We start from the raw sequence: 20187 nt of genomic DNA on the forward strand, positions 1-20187 counted from the left end.
GTCCTGATCTCAACATGACGGAGTCAGCCTGGGATCACATGAAGACACCGTCCTCCAAGATGCTCAGAACAACCTGAGTCCCGAGGAGAACTGGTGCCGTTTGTAAGGATTTAGTTTGATAAAGGTTTTTGCTCTTTGTGTTAGAGGAAGTACTCAGATCAGAGTACTCCATCACTGGTTTAAGGCCTGCACCTAATACTTCTTAGTATTAGCTGCAAAATGTACTTCAAGTGTGAAAAGTAAGAGTAAACTTGGGCGATTTCAATGCAAAATGGCACTTTTTATGTCAAGGTGGAGTTACATTTAGTATCTTTATGAACTGCTGTGTGTGAGATAAATTTATTCTTATAAATTGATCATATGCTTCACAGGTAAAATATTAATCTGAAAAGTATCACCTTGGAATGAATGTGGTGGAGTAGGAGTATTAAGTAGGATGAAATGGAAATACTCACGTATAAGTACCTCAACTACTTAAGTTAAATAAATGTACTTTCCACCACTACACTTTTCCATTATTCTGTAAGAAGCTGTGTCAATATATTTTAATTTCCTATTGCCACATTATCAGTACAATAAACATCTTTACCATCAGTGTGTGCATCTCAAGACAAACTCAGCAGCCACTTTCTCATTAAACTGACTGACTACCTGTGAGCTGCACTGATATTACTGCATTAAAACCATCATGTCAGTTTCCAGATTATTATTAATCACAATGAGTTGGCTGGTTGTGAACTGCTGCGTACAGCGACATCTACTGGCTGAGAACAATACTGCTCAGCACACATCTGAAATACATCGTAATTCATTTAGCATTTAGTCTATGAAATGTTAGAAAATTGTAAAAATAAATAAATAAATTTAAAAAAGAAACATGCCCTTTACGTTTGCTCAGAGCCCAAAATAGATGTCTGTTATCTGCGACTTGTATTTTCTACATTTTGTGTTTTCATGGTGACTCATTATTTGGTTGATAAAATGGTAAAAGATGTTTCAGAACCTTAGGTGACGTGATCATGCTGCTTCCAACCAACACCAATAAAGATAAATATTAGTGTTAATGTTGTATAAACACTTCAAAATCACATTTAAGAAGCTGGAACCAGTGAATGTTTGCTATTATTTTTTCAGCTGTAACTTTTATGCGGCATTAAAATAAATCACACCTAAATCAAGAGTTGTAATTTCACAACAAATAAAATTTATTCAATTATATATTACAAATATGTACAAGTCATGTAACAAGTAAATATTAAAATAGACATTTTTAGAACTATCGTTCAAAAGGCATTATGTTGAAAAAATAGGATTTGTTGTGATCTCACATTGAAACTGTAAAAGTATGTTTTTTTTTCCTTGGAAGCCACAACAGACTTTAATGTGCGCAAGACACAATGGACAACACATGAGGAGTGAAGCCGCAAAAAGGACATAACACAATGGCGCAAAAAAAGCTGGAACACTTCAGTAAACCTCACAATTAAGTCCACAGTACAGCTCTTTAGGAAAAAAGTACAAACAACGCAACGCATGCACAGCATTTAATTGCCAAAGTCAAAAAACACCAGCTGTGGCGTGGAACTCTAGATGAGGAAGGAAGAAACGGTAAAAAACAAAAAACACAACAAAAGCCAACACATGCTTAAGATTTTAAGCCAACAACAACAAGAACATCACAGACAAAGAGGACACTCGATATAAAAACCAACTTTGGTCCATTAAAACATGAGACAGAACAAGTTTACAATCAAAATATCTATTATTTTTTGTTTTTACAAGTTTAAAACAATAATTACATGGCTATTTACAAATGCACAATTTTTATGTATAAAATAAGTTAAAAAATTAAGAGCACAATCTGTACACAATGTCTGAACACTCACTTTGAAAACAATTGAAATCTTTCGGCTGTGACCCTGCTTGATGACGAGCAGTAGCCGGTGGTTGTTGTCCACACTCTTGCTTCTTGCTGCAGCTCCTGGCCCAGCTTTTGGTCTCTGCTCCCTGGGCTTCATCTGTGGCCTGGACCCCCTTTTTCCTGGTCGGTCCACGATCCCCCTCGTCGTGGTGGGCGTGCCCGTTTGGACTCTTAAGAGCTCTGGAGTAAAACCGTCTCTTTTCTAAGTGCTCTTTCGTATTGCCGCCACATTCTAAGTGCTTCACATTTTTCTCTCATTTTCCTCGAATGTGCCAGCTGCCGCTCGTGTCCATGATATGGCCGCCGCTGTGGCAAAGCACGTCTGTCCTACAGTTCATATCGGGGTGAGGTCAAAGTCGTCGTTGACCTCCACGAGCGGGATGTAGAACTCGGGGATCTCGAAGATGCTGGTGGACTTGTACGTTGCCGGGTCCAGCTCCTGTAGTTTGAGCTGCCACTCCAGGCGCTGCACGGCGTTCAGGGCCGCCGCCTCGTGCTGCTGCCTCATCAGAAGACACGTCTGTGAAGGGGGAAAAAACACATCGTTATTTTGTCCAGCCAGATGTTCTCATTTAGATCAAGAATGTCTATTTCCGAGAAAGAATTGGTCAAGGAAGGAGTACACTTTTGGCAGAGTGGTTCTGCAACCTGCTGTCAAACCCAAAGAGACTCTGCTTCTCACTTTAAGTTCAACTGATCTTCTGGAGTCCATCAGCGACGGAAGTCACTGATCTAGACCCTGCACATGCAGATCAGAACCAAGGGGTCACAGGATACATTTGAAATGTTAGGAGAAGTCTTATTAATCTGAAAAGTCCATTGGTTCCCTGCAAAATAGCAATAACTAAAACTGGTATAAAAACAATCATCTAAGGGGTAAATATGTTATTGAGAAACTGATGTTTTGCCAGAAACTTTTCCTAGAAAATGAGAGAAATGAATCACCTTCACAACAAACAACAAGGACGCCATCACATCTCGTTCTGAATAAATCCAAGGGCAGTAAGGACATTAAGACAGCAGACCAAGAAACATGTAGCACGCTTGGTTCCCATGCTTTGTTGATGTTTGTTTGTTTTCCCTCTTTCTTCTGTGAGTTATTAAAATTGTTACAAATACGTGACGAAAAAAAAAAATCTAAGGGGTTGATAAAAATAAGGAAAAACATGTTCTGCTGCAGAAAGCAATTTTTTTACTATAGTGGGAAAAATAACTTGACACTGCTCATTATTCATAGATCTATACTTCTTATAACTAGGACTGCAAATACAATTACTGTCATTATTGTATGATCCAAAGTTTTTGTGAATGATTGTTTCGTCTATAAAATGTCAGTAAATAGTAAAAAATGTCTGTTATAATTCCCCACAGACTAAGATGGGGTCTGTAAATGTCCAAAACTCAAAGTATTTAATTTACAATGACACAAAATGGAGAAAAAATGCTTGAAAAAACAAACAAACAAACAGACAAATTGGCAATGCCTATTGGTTGGCATTTTACTTGAAAAGTGACTCAAACATTCAACCGATTATCAAAATAAAAAGGACTAAAATAATTGACTCTCGATTTAGGCTTTAGATTAAATCTAAAAACATGTGACTTGGAATTCATTAGTAAACAAACATGTTGATGCAGTGGAAAACAATCCGAGCGAACTTACCTTCAGTTTATCAAACTTGTCGTCAACATCTTGTAACCAGGACATGAACTGCCGAGCGTTGAACCTGTCTCTCACTGAAGTTTTGCCGTCATCGCTCTGTGAACCGAACACACAATCATTTACCAAACACACGCTAAAATAAAAGTATCATCAAGTAACTGACTGGAGTGGCCACGCTGGGCTGGTGTAACCCATGCCACTTACCTGGACGTCCTGAGGCATGTTGTACACTTCGGCATCCAGTAAAACTGTACAGGCACTGAAAGGCAGAGTCTGATTGGCTAATGTCCTTGCTGCCCGGTAATGGACTCGTAAGACTTCCTGCTCGTTTGAAACAATCAGCTTTTCCTGAGTGAAGAAGATAAAGGAAAATCAATATTGTAAAGGCAATCTTTGTTTGCATCTGGAACTGAAGTAATAAAAAAAGCATCTAAAAGACGTAACTTCAGCACTGATATCAGCACTGATATCCAGCTGTGTTGTGTAAGAACACAACACAGCTGAACACAACTTGTTATATTTCAGCTACAAGAGGTAATATAAATGTCCAGAGGTACTAAAACTAACCGTAACATGACAGATCATTTAAACACAAACTCCATGTGTTAAACCACGTACCCTTTCAATGCTGTGCTGTAGTCTTAGTTTCATGCGGACGACCTCTTGTTGTTTGAACATCTCTTTCAGCTGCTCAGGTAATGACGGAGGTGGAGTTATCTGCACAACAACGGAGACAGAAACAGTTCAAAACACTTTATCAACACTGCAGCCTGATGTCTAGATGCTTAGTCATCATGCAGGTTGTCAGACACAGCACGTTATTTTGTTTACTTCTCTATGATTGAGCATTAACATGACATTACATAAACTGCTTATGACTCTGATTAACTTCGAACACAGGCTGGGTATCACGGTATAGAAAAATTGCGGGTCGGGGGGCATTTTATCGAAAACTGAAATTTCTTAGCACATCTAATTATATTCAGCTTTCAGTATTTGTAAGTAATTTAAATAAAGATAGATAGATACATACTTTACTTATCCCCTAGGGAAATTTAATGTAAATGACTAAAAGACAAATTAAGTTGCAGCCAAATTCATATTGACAAACTGTATCTACAACCTGAGAATGAGATGAGCAGCATCAGATAAGAAATGTTGATTAAACAGACTTCAGATAACAGTTGCAACCTGATGAAATGAATTTCACAAGATTTGATCCAAACACTGAAGATCCTGATTCAGAACTATTACTCTATTTACTTAAAATATTGAAATGATATACATAAAGGTTCAACTGGGAGACTCTCCTAAAAATCAACTCAATCGCGATTTGCATTTCTCTAGAGATTGGTCATGTTTTATTTTTCTCTCTTATTTTTTTTTTTTTAAACATGCTCTTTGCCAACAAAAACGCGACCTTAGTGATATGATCTTAAATTAATATCACAATAATTTCACAGTTCTACCTTCACAACACTGTATTGCGCTACAGATCAGCGTGTGCCTAGGAATACAGTAGTTCAACGGTTGAGAAAATGTAGTTCCAAAGTAAAGGGCTGTTTGGCTGCAAGATAAAGCCGTGAAAATAGTCAAAATAAAAGCATACACTTCAACTGATATTGGTATTTTTCAGCGGATATTTTTTTAAAATGGCTATAAGACATTTTTGTAGATAGCCCCGTCTGCGGCAGCACAATGCTCAGCTTCTCGCCGGTACTCCGGTCTGCTTCACTGGGAGGGCGTTGATCTGAATCTACATACACCGACTACGTATGAGTTCCTCACACAAATTACCCGAACCATCACTTTAATACAGTCAAACAGCTGATTGTGAGCATCTGTTCTTTTCATTTTGAATCCAAAGTACTTGAGCACAGAGCTAAAAGCTTTATAAAATGTGTCAAATACTACAGATAAAGATTACACTGAGCAGCACAATCAGGGGTTCTTGGCATGAAAGTCGGCAGTTTGTGGTGTAAACCCATCCGACCAATGACTTCTAGACACAGCTTGACCACAATCAGAGAAGATCAGAGAAGACGTGATGAAACTCACTGTTGGTATACAGAGCTTGCTGAGTGGGTTCCCATCTAAGAGGTAGGATCCATTGAAGGTCACATATTCATCGTAATACTGTGGTGGTTGTGGGGTGACGCTGCACAACACTTTGCGCTTCTCCTCGATCTTCTTCCTGATGTGCAGGAACTCGTAGTAAGGGTTGGCCCTCTCTGTCTGGTAGGGTTCAATCTCCTCCAGCTTGACAGAGTCCACAATCGCAGCCAGGGACTGCTGGCCCCTCTCCTTCTCCTGCTGCGTCGTGGAGCACGGCTGGGAGTTTGACACTTTAGGCATCTTTCTCTTGCGTGGATGGGGAACATGGATGTCCACTTCCTCGTCTGCAGAGCGAACCTTGACCTTAGCCCCTGAGGAATCAGAGTCTCGGTCACCAGACTGTGGAGAGGAGCTCCCTGAAGTGTTGCTGCTGAAGTCACTCTGAGCTGCCAGCTGGACGGTGCTTTGACTCGGCTCTTCTCCAGCTGAAGATGACTCGGGTTTCTCATCAGAAGGTGACACCTCCATCGGCTCTGAGGAGGACTCTGCTTTTGAGTCAGACGAGCCCTCAGCAGCCACACTGCCGTCAGTGGACATATCTTCTGTTGTAACAGAAACTGTAGCACTGCTGTTGCTCTCTGAGCTCTGTGGGACATCAGTCGTATCCTCAGCCTTGTGTTCAGGGCTCACACAGGGCATGCTGTCTTTTTTCTCCATCTGAACATCAAGACATGGGCCTGCAGTGTCACTGGGAGGTTTTGCTTTCTTGCAGTCTTGGTTACTTACATCCATATCCTCTTGAGAAGACTCAGTATTAGTTTTGCTTAGACCTGGCAGAGACTCCCCTGCAGCGGAGCTGGGAATGTGTGAGCTGGTGGACGGTACAGGACTTCCCATCCCTTCTGTACTGAAGCTTTCAGAAACAGTTTCCATGCTCTCTGGTTCTGGTCTATCAGTGTTCTCAGGAAGTTTCTCTTTGTGGTCAGAGACCTGTGTGGTACCTGTTTCCGTTTGCTGCTGGCTCTCCACGCCAGAGGGTGGGAGTGGTTCTCTCTGCTGGAGGGTTTTTGTGTTTGTGAGCGCTGATGGTTCAGCAGATACAGAAGATGTAGGTACTGATGGTTGATCAGGATCCTTGTTGCTACATTCTGCCTGTGAATTTTCCATCAGACACTGGACGTCCTTGACAACAGGAGATTCAGAGGAGGGAAGAGCTTTCTGCTCTGTTGATCCGGTTTGAGAGCCACTACATTGTGAGAGGCTCGGCTGTGGAATCAGGTTTTTATTCATAGGATCTTTGTTTGACACTTGTGGTGTCAAGCAGCCAGGAGTGCTCCCATCTCTCTCTGAGGATGAATCAGCCACTGAATTCATACATTGTTGACTGTTAAGGTTCTCTTCTGTTTCTGCTGAGGTCTCCCTCGTTTTCAGCTCCTCAGTGGGCAGGCTGGATTTTGGCAGATTTTCAACAGCTTTGCCTTCAGTTGATGAGTTGGCATCCTCATCCAGAATAGCCCTGAGGTAGGGAGATTCATGTCTGCCGGACAGCAGCGTCCGATTACTTTGCGGCGCATCTGGAAGACTGTTGCAATCTTTGTCGTGAACAGACGGCGATCTGGTGGCCTGAATGACGAGGGAAGACTGGAGGAATGCAGGTTGAGAGTCTGAGGCTTCCAGATTCATGTCCGAGTCGTATTCAACATGTCTGGGTGTTAATGTTGTAGCCTGACATGAATCCTCTGAGCTAGCGACAGAGACTAATGACACAGACCTGGACATGAGGCCACAGCGTTCACTCTCTGGTCTGGGCGATCTGTTCAGACAGTTTTCCACAGCTGACATGACCTTTGCGCTGATGGAGGGCAGACTCTTTCCATCAAGCGACATTGTTCTGGGGCTGGTGCCGTCCTTCAGGGGTTTATCTCTGCTGTGGACATCAGAGGCTTCAGAGCTTTTTGAGCGCATCAGCTCCTTACTCAAACATGGTTCGGTCTTTGTTCTGTCTTTAGGCTTGGGCTTCCCTGGGTCTGCCAGGGGTCGCTGTTTAAGCCTTTCCCGTTCTTTCTGTTTGATTTTCTCCAGATGTTTCCGGTGCCACTGCTCAATCTCCTGGTCCTTCAGGCTGAGCATGCGCTCGAAGCTGGTCTGCATCAAGTCGTCGTTCACAAGCCTCTTTTCTTTTGGCTTGGCGTCTCGTGTTGCTGGCGAGGCTTTTGACTTGGCCTTGTCTGCATCCGTCTCGTTGGGTTTCACTTTGCTGATCTTGGCCTGCTGGGAGCGGTCTTTGTGCCTATCTTTATCCTTGTCCTTGTGTCTCTCGGAGTCTCTGTCACGGTCTCTCCGGTCACGGTCCTTCTCTGGTGTTCTCACAACCTCTTCCTTTGATTTTGTGGATAAGGACTTGCTGCTCTCAGATATATAACTCTTCTTCTCTTCTAAAAGTAATTTCAGATTGGAGCTTGAGGAAAGAGCTCCATCTTTTATTTTATCTCTCTTCTTCCTGTCACAGTCCTTTTCCTTGGAGCGATCAGATTTACTATGATCTGTGGTCTTCTCCAGAGGTTTTCCTTTCTTATCAGAGTTTGTGCGATCCTTTTCTCTGTGATCCCCGAGACTATACTCTCTGTCCTGCTTGTCCCTATCAGACCGTTTGTCAAACTTATCTTTATTTTTCCTGCTGTCTTCATGCTTTTTTGTTGTGGATAAAGATTTCAGTTTTTCATTCTCTTTGTAGTTTTTATCTCCAGGCGAGTGGGAAGAAATGGCTCCCGTTCTTTCTTTTTCCTTCCAACGATCCACTGAATTCTGTGGTTCAGCTTTGTCAGAGTGCTCAGTTTTAATCTTTTTTTCCTTGTCAGGATGCCTTTTTTCCATTTTTTCGGAATCCTTCTCCTTTCCTGGGAGCCTCTTGTCAGTTTTTTCGCGTGAGCCTTTTTCAGAGGGCTCCAGCTGTTCTTGATCAGCTGTGATCCCACTTATGGGTTTCTCTTCTGTCTCTTCTTTCATGCTGTTGCTCTGCAGCGACTCCTCAGGAATCCGCCCTGAGCTGTGGCAGTCCACCCTCTCGTCACGCTCACTCAGCTTTGAATCCTTTACCTTCTCCTCTTTACCAGCAGCCTCCTTCCGCTCTTTTTTCACGGCCTTGTCTTTTTCTCGCTCCTCTCTTGGCCTCTTTTCCTTACTACTGGAGTGTTTCTCCTTTGTGTTTCTCTCATCTTTGACAGGAGAGGAATCAGAGGTCTTCTGAAGCGTGCTTGTGTCTTCACCTTCTTTTTTCACTGGCAGAGGTTCATCTGTCTCATCACTTTTGAAAAAATTTTCTTTCCAGAACTCTCTGTCAAACTCCAAATTCCTGTGGCTGTCTTTCCTGGCCTCTTTCTGCCTGTGGCGGCTCCGCTCTGCCTCATATTCCCTCCTGTGTTTGTCTTTCTCCTTGTGTTTAAGTTTATGCTTCTTCACTACTTTGCCGTCTAAGTCGGTCTTCCGTAAGGCTCCTTCGGTGCTGTCTATACTGTTTCCTATGCTGCCGTCTTTGTAAGGGCTCGAATGACCGTCGTCCCCGTCTACACTGGAGTCTTTCTGTTGATGTTTGCTTTTTTCCTTGTGCTTACACCCCTTGGTGCTGGAGCCTTCAGTGCAGTAGTCTGCGTCTGTGTAGTGGTTGTATTTGACACCGTCCACCGGACATGAGCCGTCACTGATGGAAACGCACATCTTAGTATTTTCTTGTTTGAGTGGTGTTTGTTTATCTGTCAGGCTGTGGTTCAGTTTAGGAGATTTGATGGACGACAAATGGAAGAGGTGGACGGATGAGTCATCTTTAGGACTGAAAGACATCTTGAAGGAGTCTTCCTCCCGACCCTTTTCTGTGCTCTCGGACACTGTTGCTAGAGAAAGGACCAAAGTTTTGCTGTTCTCTTTACCATCCTCCTGGTTTTCCTTGTTTTTATTCTGACTCTTGCTCTTCCTCTTCACTTTGCCCTTGTCCTTTTGCTCAGCATTGTCCTTTTTAGACCTTGTGTCGGCCTTGAGGCTGTCTGAGCTCTGAGAGCAGGTGGGAGAGTTCCTTTTCTCTGAAAGGCTCTCCATTTCATCGCTGGAGGTATCCGAACTGCAGTGGACACGAGGAGTCTTCTGCTTTTTCGACTTGGAGGAGGAATCCCCCTTGCCACTCTGCTTTCCTGCCACATGATTCCTATCTTTGTCCTCCTTCTCCCGCTGCCGTAGTTCCCTCCGGAGGATGTGTCTGTCGTTCAGGGCTTTACTGAGATCCTCCTCCTCTTCCTCGTCCTTGAACTCGTACTCATCCAGCCCTGGCATGGACGATGACGCTTTTGTGGCTGGTTTGCCATCTGAGTCCTTTTCAGTATCAGAGTCTTCCATGTTGTCATCCACGCTAGAGGGATTAACAGACGGTGGGTCTTCAGACTCTGTGGAGAGGAGAAGACCAATTTTAACATCATGCAATAAAATAAACTGACTTTCATACACACATAGCCATTTAAAGATTACATGCTACACAGAAAAGTGACAAATGACTTGAAACAACTTCCCTATGGCAAGTTAAACTTCAGCAGTGCATATAAAACTGCCAATACCATGACTGCATATAGGCCATTGAGTAAAGTAAACCCTTTAATACACTGCTGACATTTAATTTTTAAACCCGATCTGGTCCATCTATAGTGAAAACACATGTACACATCGTGCTGCGAGGTGTAGTTAATAGGAAAGTCCAGTAATATTAAAGTTAGGATGATAACAGGCGACTAAAAACAAGGGGGTCAGATAAGCACTGCAGCATTCTCTGCATACCTGAAGAGCTGTCATCTTGGTCCGACAGTGGCACCTCTCCCTTTAATAGCTGCTCCAGCTCCTGGGAGTCGGCCACATCCACCGGGCGCTCTCCACGCTTGTTGGCCTGAAAGGCGTTTCCACCGTGACGTAGTAGCAGCTTCACAATCTACACAAAACATAACAAAATTTGATACTGAGAATTGTAAAGAAAAACATCACATTTTTGTAGGAAGAGCTAATTATTAAATTAAAGTTCAAGTTCAAAAGCAAAAACTTTAAATTTTGATTTGATGTGACAACTGCTGTCCTTTAAAGCAACGAAAGCACTGAATAAAGATATTCACTCTAACTGTACACACATTATATTAACCGACACTGTGATGTTGTGAGAAAGGCTATGAACAATATACATTTGGATGAATGATGTACATTCAACACGCTGCAATAATGTCCAAACAATCATTACTCTGAATGGAGATAAATCTTTCTGCCATCCAACATTATAACAGCACAGACAGACACTGTTACATGACTAAATTCATGTCTATATATGCACATTGGGACATTTCTTGTTCTCTGTTCTGTAGCAATTTAGTCAATACATGTACAAAACCTGTGCAAAGACCTTGACCACACATCGTAAGTGTACGTTTTCTTTCAAGTCCTACATTATTATGGCAGGACAACCCTCAGATTAAGCTCTTACATCTTTATGCCCGCTGCTGGAAGCATCATGGAGCGGTGTGTCGTCATCCAGACCCTGTGTGTTCACCTCTGCACCTGCTGCTATTAAGACCTTGGCCACATCGTAGTAACCGAGATTACAGGCTTCGTGGAGAGGAGTCCAGCCTGGCGAGGGCAGAAAACAATAACAGTAGAGAGGGTTTCAGAATTCATAGGACTTTTTCTCAGTAGGTCACAGTCACAATTAATTTCAAATGTTAGCAAAATGTGTTGGAAAATCAGGCCGATAGAGATGAAATGAAAAAATAAAGAGTCAGAATTAAACTACACACAAAACCACAACATGTGCATGGAGGGTAATAATCTGCAGTCTGTTTTTGTTATCTCATCATGAGATATTAACTGTGAATCATTATCTAGTCAGCTTTATGTCATTAATTGCTACCATACAGACATGATGAAAGCTGTTAGAATATCACCTCCTGGGGAATCATACCTGCGAAGTCTTTGACGTTGACATCAGCTCCCAGGCTAATGAGCTCTTTAACTTGCTTGGCGTCTCCCCGGATGGCTGCCATGTGAAGGGGCGTCTCCCCTCGCTCGTTCCTCTTGTTGACCTTGTCCTTCTGTCGGGATGAGGCGCTGCTGGGGACTTTCTTCTGCACAGGGGTCGTTTGAGAGGGGTGACTGGGTGTGGAGTCTGGGCACAGGCAGAGAGAAAAGGACTTAATTGATGCTTAAAGCAAAAATCTGCCACATGCTGAGATAACCTGCACTAGGCAAAGCACTGGATTGAGCAATTACAGTGAAACTCCTTTTTCTGGGAACCTGAAAGACACTGTGTGTTTTAGGAGGCACTAACTAAAGGTTCAGTTCAGCATTTTGGGAAAAACACTTATTTGCGCTCTCTTTGAGTTAGATGAGAAGCTTGATACCAATCACCCATCTGTTCTTTGTTTGGGTCAACCCTCACCTACACAATCACACTATTAGGCTAAAGAGTTACAGTGCAGTGAAATTTCATAACTAGGAGCACCACTAGGACTTGCAAATATGCCCCCCCTTTAAAAAAATAATCGTGCACTGGAGAAAAAGATTCAGCCGTCTACCCTGCAAGTGAAAGGAACACCCAAACTTGATTCTAGAGAAAAATTGATTGGTTGTCTTATTCTTCATTCCTTTCAGAAATGACGTTGCCACCAATCTGGCTCAAAAGGAGCACCAGTCCATGAAGATGTTCATCTCCAGAAACTACGTGGACAAGTCCTCTCTGTGTCTATGGGAGATGATACTGACCACGGAGCCCTACTGCTCTGAATACAAGGTACAAATAAGGTCCTTGTGAATGTTTGAATGTAAATGATTGCTTCTTGATGAAATCAAAGCTAAAATATTTCCCATCTTTGTATAACATCCTGCATGCTGTGCACATAATGCTCGGACAAGGTGGAGGACCTGATTAGAATAAATCTTGAGGGAACTAGCTTGGAGGAGTTTGATGTTTTGATGTCAAGGAGGCTTTACAGATGTGGTTCAGTCAGGGTAAAAGCTAGAAGGCCCAACTACAGAGAACGGCCTTCAGTGGCACTCAGGGGAAGGATAGACATATAAGAAGGCGTTCCTTCTTTACGTGTTTTGTTGTAGTTCTGTAATGGCAGCAATGTACTGACCGCATAGCTTGTGTTTACATTTGTAAATGTATTATTTGGTGTCCATTTAAAAAGAGTAGTGTTTAACTTAATGATTTCTGCTCTTTAAGCATTGATTCACTTTGTGACTTTCTCCTTTAAAATACAGCACAAAGAATCTATCAGTACTACAATTAAGATGGAAAGAATATGAATGCATTGCGATGCATGTTGATTTAAGTGGTGAATGTTGTCCTGGTGCTCCTAAAAGCACGAGTGCTACTAATGGAAAAAGTTAGTCTGGAGCTATAGTTACATAGCTGACACATGTACAGCAAAAAATGTTTTTTAAAAACCACACTCAAAGGAGAGGAGGAGAGTCAAACGTCTACACAAGATGAGGAAACTGTGGCAAAGAAAGGTCACACAATTGGTGATTTTAAAAATCTCAGATTTCTAAAGCTGGATAAACAGCAGAGCAATATCTGTTTCATGATGTGCGGGTAACCTGTGCTGATAAAGACAGGAAACAGAACCAACTTTGTCCACCATTTAAAAAGGTAATGTTACCATCCCGACACACAGGAAGCCAAAGTCTACAGTCTTCTCAGACTGTTCTTTTAACAAGCATGGCACAAGATTGAGCAACCACCATGAGACAGGTTTTACTAGAAACCTAATAACCTGTACTTACTTGTGTCTGTCTGTTTATTTCCAGCAGGTATAAATCATCCACTTAAAACTACTCAGAACATTTCATTTAAAAAAAACAATAACCCGAGTCATTTAGCTTAGTTACATGTTGGAAGGCAACAATGCAATAACTGTAAAAACCTTTTTAAAAATGACAACAGCTTTCACTGTAGTTGAGCGGCTACATTAAATATTAGACATTGCCCTACTCTTAACCTTGAAATATTAGAGCGTAAGCTTGTTAAAATGTTCGGAAGCATGACTCATCCAACAGTAAATAAACTGTGAGCCATGTCGGGGATGTGGTTAAGGTGAGAGGGCACACACACAAACCTGGACTGTTGGCAGTCATCTGCATTAGGAGAGCCATCTGTTTGCGCTCTGACAGAGGATACCCAAACAAAAGGTTGGGAGCCTGGGACTTCTTGCCCCCAGCCTCCTTTTTCACCTTCTTCTTGTCTGGTCCATCTTTATCTGCAACAAAACCAAGAAAGATTTTAGATACGAGAGAAAATCCTTTCTAACAGCAGTTTAATCGTCACAGTGACATTGTTTTCCTCCTCCCCTTGTATCTGTTGAGCTCGTGAAGAAACAGATGACAAGCATGAGGTTTGAAAAAGGGACAAAAAAAAAAAAAAAAAAAAGACAGCATTCTCGTAAGCTGGCCAAGTGCAGACGGCACTCCTTGGACCCCCCCCCCTCGTCTCCGTCGGTCAGTTGTTACTAAACACAGACATGCGTGAGCTGTAACAGGGGCAGATGCAGGGCGAAAACACACACACGTGCATGTGTGTATGTGTGTTTACAGCAGCACTGTAGCGCAAAGTGGGTGATGAGACTTGAAGAGGACGCGGGGGCTGAGGATCGGGCTGCAGCGATTACCTGCGTATATCCTGCAGGGAGGCACTAATCTCTCTCCCCAGGTCTCACTCGACTGGCCTGGGTCTGAGTCATCTACAGTGCAAAGCAGAGAGGATGGGAAGGGGAGAGAGGAGGGGGGGAGAGCAAGGGGAGGGGGGAGGGGAGTGGAAGGGTGGGAAAGCACTGCATTAACGCTCACTCTCTCTCACCCTCCGCATCTCGCACGTACTCAAATACAGACAGGCACAAAGGCAGACTCTCACTCCACGCACAGATTATGAGTCATGACAACACAAGAGACAGGAGAGAAGATCCAGTCTGAGGTGGTCAGTGGAGTCATTACTTCCCTTCTGCCTACAGCTGCTCAACACAGGACCTGACAGGCACTATGGGAAAGGCTATTGGGAGGGCAAAACCACCCTCCATGCTAGTTTAGGTTTACAACCTGTGCAACATAAATTATACTCTGTGAATTCAAAATTGAGGGTTCTTGTCTGTTACAATGACGCAGGACCACACAATGAAAATCATTACGTTGAGCTTTTCTCTGCAGAGGAGATGAGGGCAAACAGGCAGTCTGTAAAATGCATTACTGTATTTCATTTACTGTAATTACAGTCGGACGACCAAATAAACTATTTTCGGGTCTCAAATCCGATGTAAACATACAGTTAAACATCTAACTAAGTGATGGAAGCAGAATAGTCTATTTATACAAGTAAAGGAGGTCAGATGAAGGCACAATGTCTCCAACGGGAACCTGGGCACTTGAGAAGTGTTTTATCTCACACAGAGCTGTTATCGTTGCACATTGTCTTACAACTGCATGGACAATACCAGGTTTTAAAGGAGAAGGCTGCCATTTTATTTATGTTTTACATTTATGTCAACAAATTCCATAAAAAGATCAAAACCAAAAATGTTTCTCAGTACTTTCCTACACAGTCTGTGGCTCTCATCCCCAAGCAAACTGGTTCCTACTGAAGACGTCATTTTTTTAATTTTTTTTTTTTTTTTTTTAAAAAAAGGTCATGAATATATTGTTTTTTTAATGAACACTGTAGTTGTTAGCCAAAATTTTTTAGACATGAGTAAATGGTGCATTTGTTGGGGGCACAAATGCGAATTAATAGGCATTTGGTAGATGAGTGAGTATTTACAGCATCGGGACGGTGTATGTTGAATTGAATATAAACTAAGGTGTGTGCATTGTAATGAAGGAACATGTCACTCAGTGCAACAGTGTAGCTCACTGATGTTTTTAATAGTTTTTGAACAACAATGGCACAGAAGAATAAGATATATCCGGCTTTGGAAACACAGATTATACGTGTTTGTAGGATCAATTCATTGTTGGCTTTTCATAGGATTTGTTGACAATGATAAAAAAAAAATACAGAACCTCACAAGTCTAAAAGGTTTGGAAGCTCAATTTTCTATTGTCATACAGATAACTATATTTAGAATTCTTTTTCTCCATCTACACATGATCCCCATTTGCTTTTTTTCCCCTTGGTCTCATTTAAAAAAAATATATAAATAAAACATGGTTTGTGTCTTAATATTCAACACAACGGGCCACAGCTTCATCAGAACGATCAGGTTTGGATCCTGTTACCAATCAAAACCCTTTGACCTATGGACAGTCCATATAGAAAAGGTTCAACAACGGGCCACCAGGGGGCACTGTGAGGACATGGCAGCAAGCCAGCAGCGTGGCTGTTGGAGGAGGAGGAGAAAGGAGGTGCATCAACAGTCCTTACCGGTGTCTGAGTCTCGCTCCTCTGTCCGGGGCGGACTGGTAGTGAAGGAGAGCTTGCGCTTCATGGAAGACTTGGCTTTCCCTTCCTTCCCCAGCAATTCACTCCGGTCCAGCTTCGGAGTTTTGGTGAAAGGGGACAACTTGTCTTTGCTCTGTCAGAGGCCAGGAGGGAATAAAACGCAAGATAAATTAGACGTGAAATGCAGCAAAGGTGTGGCCACATTTGTGAGTTGTGTGTGTGTATGTGTGCCTGTATATGTAAACAATACAGTCATGAAAGAGGCAAGCCCATTTAAAAAGCTCTACGCACGATAGCAAATAGGTTGAGATTAGCATGTGGCCAGTATTTCAGCTTGGTAAAACATGACACTCACATAAAGTGCACATGATTACATTACAGGCTGTGTTGTGTCTCTGCAACATTGTTTGGGTCTTGCAGGCAGCAGGTTTGCCTGCATGACTCACTAAAGTCTTAGTCCCTAGGCAGGTTCTCTGCCCAGAGACGAGTAAAAGATCAGGAGTGACTAGTTTTTCTCTGCTTACACACAGAAATAAAAACATGGAGAAGAAAGAAGTCTACTGTTGCAGTGTGAGAATTTTCACAGTACTGTAAGTTACTTTCAACTTAAAGACATTTAGTTTACAACATAAGACTGGAAAAAGTAGAAAATCCTCACTCTGCAGTAGCTAAAATCAACAAACGAAGTAAACAACAATGAACAATGCAACTATTTTTCTTTCAGTCGACTAATTAATTAGCTAATTGTTACAGCTCTAAATGAATATAAACATCGCATTTCTAATTTCATTCTGAAACAAACATTTCACACAGATGTTTTTAAGAATGTTTATGTTTAAGAATGTAGCAAATACAGCTGGCCACATCTTTAGTTGTAAAAGTAGAACAAAAATTGCTATAGAAGTATAAAACTGCAGGCCTAAAAGCAGTCAATCAAGTCAAGACTCTAACTTAATGGTCTAATCTAATGAAATAAAGGCCTAAAAACGATTAATGATAACACAAGCACAGCCACATTAAGGTTAGCTGAATTTGTTTTGGTGACCAAAGCCTGGGTCATAATCAAACTGAAAACACTCCCACTTCATAAAACATGTTAAATTTGGTCCCTCCCTCCTGTAGCTGCAATTTATTTTTATGAATATAACTTTTATTTTCACAGCATCACTTAAAATTAGCTTCTCGTGTGCATAGAGGGGCTATCTGGATTCTACAGAAAATCTTAAAATGATGGTAGCAGTGGTGAGGAGGCAAATACTCAAGTGCATGAATGTGCATCATAGCAACACCAGTAAATCTGTTCTACCAGTGGCTTACAGTTCCAGTTACTGGGTTCTTGTACCCTGATCTGCATACAAAGCCTTTTCAGTACCATTACTTTTAGTGAGCTGCATTTTAGTGCAGGAAAATATATTTCTGGCAGGAGGAAAAATGTCTGCAGTGTGGTGCTTCTTTGATCTCAGTGAAGCAATGTGCCAGCTGTGCAAAGCTGGAGTGTCTGGCGGTGTTGAAAGTGGAGGAGAGTTAGGATGAGAGCCACTTCTGTTAAAAATAAAAGCAGATGTAGATTGTCTCTCTCATTTATAGAGAAAAAGTTAATCAAGTAGTGTTGGGGGATTAAAACAAACTCAGTTGTTTTATGTTAAGCCAGTACAGTGAATCATAAGTAAATATTTAATGAGCGGTCCTCAGTCTGCTTGTTGCATCAGAAAAAAGAAAAAAAAAAAAGGAAAAAAAAAAAAGGAAAAAAAAGACAATTGTGTGAGTGACTTCTGGTCCACCTTATCCAGATTTATAATGTACTATTATCTGATCAAACCACAGTGTTTGTCTAACATGACAGCATCTGTGCCAACAAGTACATGCATGGTTCTCATAATGCCAGCAACCAAATGTTTGTGTCTAAAACTCTTAGGCAAATGTTTGTCAAAGAAAACTTTGTCACCATGACAAAGCAAGAAATGACCAGGTGCAGAAATGTGAGAAAAAACAAACTAAAAAATCTGATATTTTAACACTGGGGGACATCTTGACAGAAGAAAATTAACATGACAAGTCGATCTGCTTGACATTTTTTACATCTCATAGCCCTTAATGAAAATAGTGAGTAAGCAAAACTGCTAAAATTAAAATTATGACCACTGTCTCAGTAAGATACTGCTGGAGCTACTTATTGGCATTGCCAGCAATTCATGACTCAAGCACTCAAATACAAGTCACATGTTAAGATGATTGATTTGGGATCCAGAGCAGCTGCTAAATGGACCTTGAGGGGGAGACTTTCTTGTCACCTGCTGATTCCAATGATAAAAATCAACTCTGAACCTCAACATTTAAGCTAACATGGACCAAACATTTTTAAAGTGTTCAGATGAAATGGAAATTTGAACATCTGCAATTCCATGACAACTGGGCAAACTCCAATGGGCTGATGAAGAACATGTGATATGACAGAAAGCAGATCAGCTACTAAATGGGTCTTGATGTGAAATCATTTTGTCAACTGCTGGTTTCAAAATCATGAATGAACTCTTGAACTTCTGAAATCTTTGGAAACTAAAAAATTTTTTTTGCTGTATTCAGAGACATATTCAGAGTATATGGATGTGTTTTCCCCTGGAGATTCTGTTTGAAAAAGCATCTTATACTCAAGGACTAGACAATTACATGTTGATAACATCAGATTTTTTTTAAAATAGAGACAGTACAAGGGTAATACTTGCATTATGGGTTGCTTGTAGCCTTACTGCTGCAAGGCAACCAAGTGTTTCAAGCCTATTTGTAGTGAATCTTTCAAACTTAGTCAGCCCTGTATGTGTTTGGTTTGCCCAGTATCACCTGCAGGAGTTTCAGATGGCTGCTGTAATGTTGTTTTGCAGCCACGGAGGAAATAAAAAAAAAAAAAAAGTGAAAACAACTTCACAGCGTCTCTGACGTCTCTGCTGCAGAAATGAACCTGGGATAAAATCTGTCAAACCACCAAGAATTACAGCTGAGACAGATGATGAGTTCAAAGAGACGGTCTGAAAAATGCTAACTGTCAGAGAAAATGATGTTGTCTGACAGGAGAGAGTGAGTTTGTGACTGGTGAGACAAGTTACACTAATGTGGGGTTTGCATTTTAGTGTATTTTATGTTTCACTTATACCAGAGAAAAGGCTTCAGTGATGAAGACTCAGCAGGACGAAGTGCTTCCCTCAAAAAGTCTTTTTCTTAAACACAGCTGCTGGAAAAGGGAGTGTCGTCTTATAATCAGTCATCCTATATCTGAGCAATACAGTATCTTACTGCATTTAGTTTCTTCTGCATATTGATTTAATTCTTCAAACTAGAAGCCAAGTTTTAGTACAAAGAACAACACACGACAGACAAAGGCAAGAATGACCTTTGGATCTCAGCCTGTGATCTAATTCTGCACTGTATATGCGTATTTAAATAGGAGGGAGAAAATACAAAACACATTTAAATTTGTGACACATCTGCTTATGTGTTGTCTTCAGTGCTACTGTGTGTTTGTGCTCACGTACCTTCTTCCCCGCCTGCTTATCCACCATGGCTCCATCTCTGTCGCTCCCAGGTTTGGCCATGGTGCGGCACCTGACTAGCTGTGACAGCTACAGCACAGTATGGTCATCATGCACCTGGAGACAGACAACACAAGAGCAATGAGAAGGATTTCAACTTGCCACATCACAATCGGAGTGAATGACTGGCGTAGCGTTTCTTTAGACTTGGTGTAAACAGGCAGAGTGTGCTCCAGACACTGGGAAGACATTTTTAAATACAGGTACAATGAAATGACAATCCTTCATAGAGACTGTTTACAGGCTAGGCTTTCAGCAAGTGTCTGCATCACAGAGGAAACCAGAGCTATGAGCTATGAAAAGTCACTTCACCCCAGAGAGGAGTGGCAGTGTATAAAACAGTGCTGCTACAAAATGTAACTCAGCTGTGTTTCATGATGTAGGTTGTGTGGATCAGTAATCAGGGATTTTTTTTATTGAAATTTCCATTCCACTTCTTGAGCCCGACCTTTAAAGACAGGCAGGAAACAACTACACAAGGCAGCATGAATCACAGCATTAGGGACTCTTTAAGTTTCTG

At 41.7% G+C, this 20187-nt stretch overlaps 1 protein-coding gene across 2 annotated transcripts in view; it reads right to left on the reverse strand.

The window, feature by feature from the left end:
* Positions 1 to 1181: 1181 nt before the first annotated feature.
* ankrd12 (ankyrin repeat domain 12) overlaps positions 1182 to 20187 on the reverse strand; it is a 38679-nt gene continuing 19673 nt past the window's right edge. The window contains exons 2-13 of one of the 2 annotated variants that reach the window (XM_023410869.2): positions 19611 to 19724; positions 16066 to 16216; positions 14324 to 14395; positions 13775 to 13915; positions 11617 to 11820; positions 11143 to 11285; positions 10455 to 10602; positions 5643 to 10069; positions 4203 to 4301; positions 3789 to 3932; positions 3585 to 3680; positions 1182 to 2441 (exon numbers count right to left, since the gene is read on the reverse strand). In XM_023410869.2, coding sequence (XP_023266637.1) covers positions 2256 to 2441; positions 3585 to 3680; positions 3789 to 3932; positions 4203 to 4301; positions 5643 to 10069; positions 10455 to 10602; positions 11143 to 11285; positions 11617 to 11820; positions 13775 to 13915; positions 14324 to 14395; positions 16066 to 16216; positions 19611 to 19670 — 5871 coding nt within the window. In that variant the 5' untranslated portion in view covers positions 19671 to 19724 and the 3' untranslated portion in view covers positions 1182 to 2255. The remainder of the gene's footprint in view (positions 2442 to 3584; positions 3681 to 3788; positions 3933 to 4202; positions 4302 to 5642; positions 10070 to 10454; positions 10603 to 11142; positions 11286 to 11616; positions 11821 to 13774; positions 13916 to 14323; positions 14396 to 16065; positions 16217 to 19610; positions 19725 to 20187) is intronic. The other variant, XM_023410870.2, reaches the window with a different exon arrangement.

This window comes from Seriola lalandi, unplaced genomic scaffold (genome assembly GCF_002814215.2).
Source record: "Seriola lalandi dorsalis isolate HSWRI2012SDOR001 ecotype SW California unplaced genomic scaffold, Sedor1 jcf7180002054441, whole genome shotgun sequence".
NCBI classification, from domain to species: Eukaryota; Metazoa; Chordata; class Actinopteri; order Carangiformes; family Carangidae; genus Seriola; species Seriola lalandi.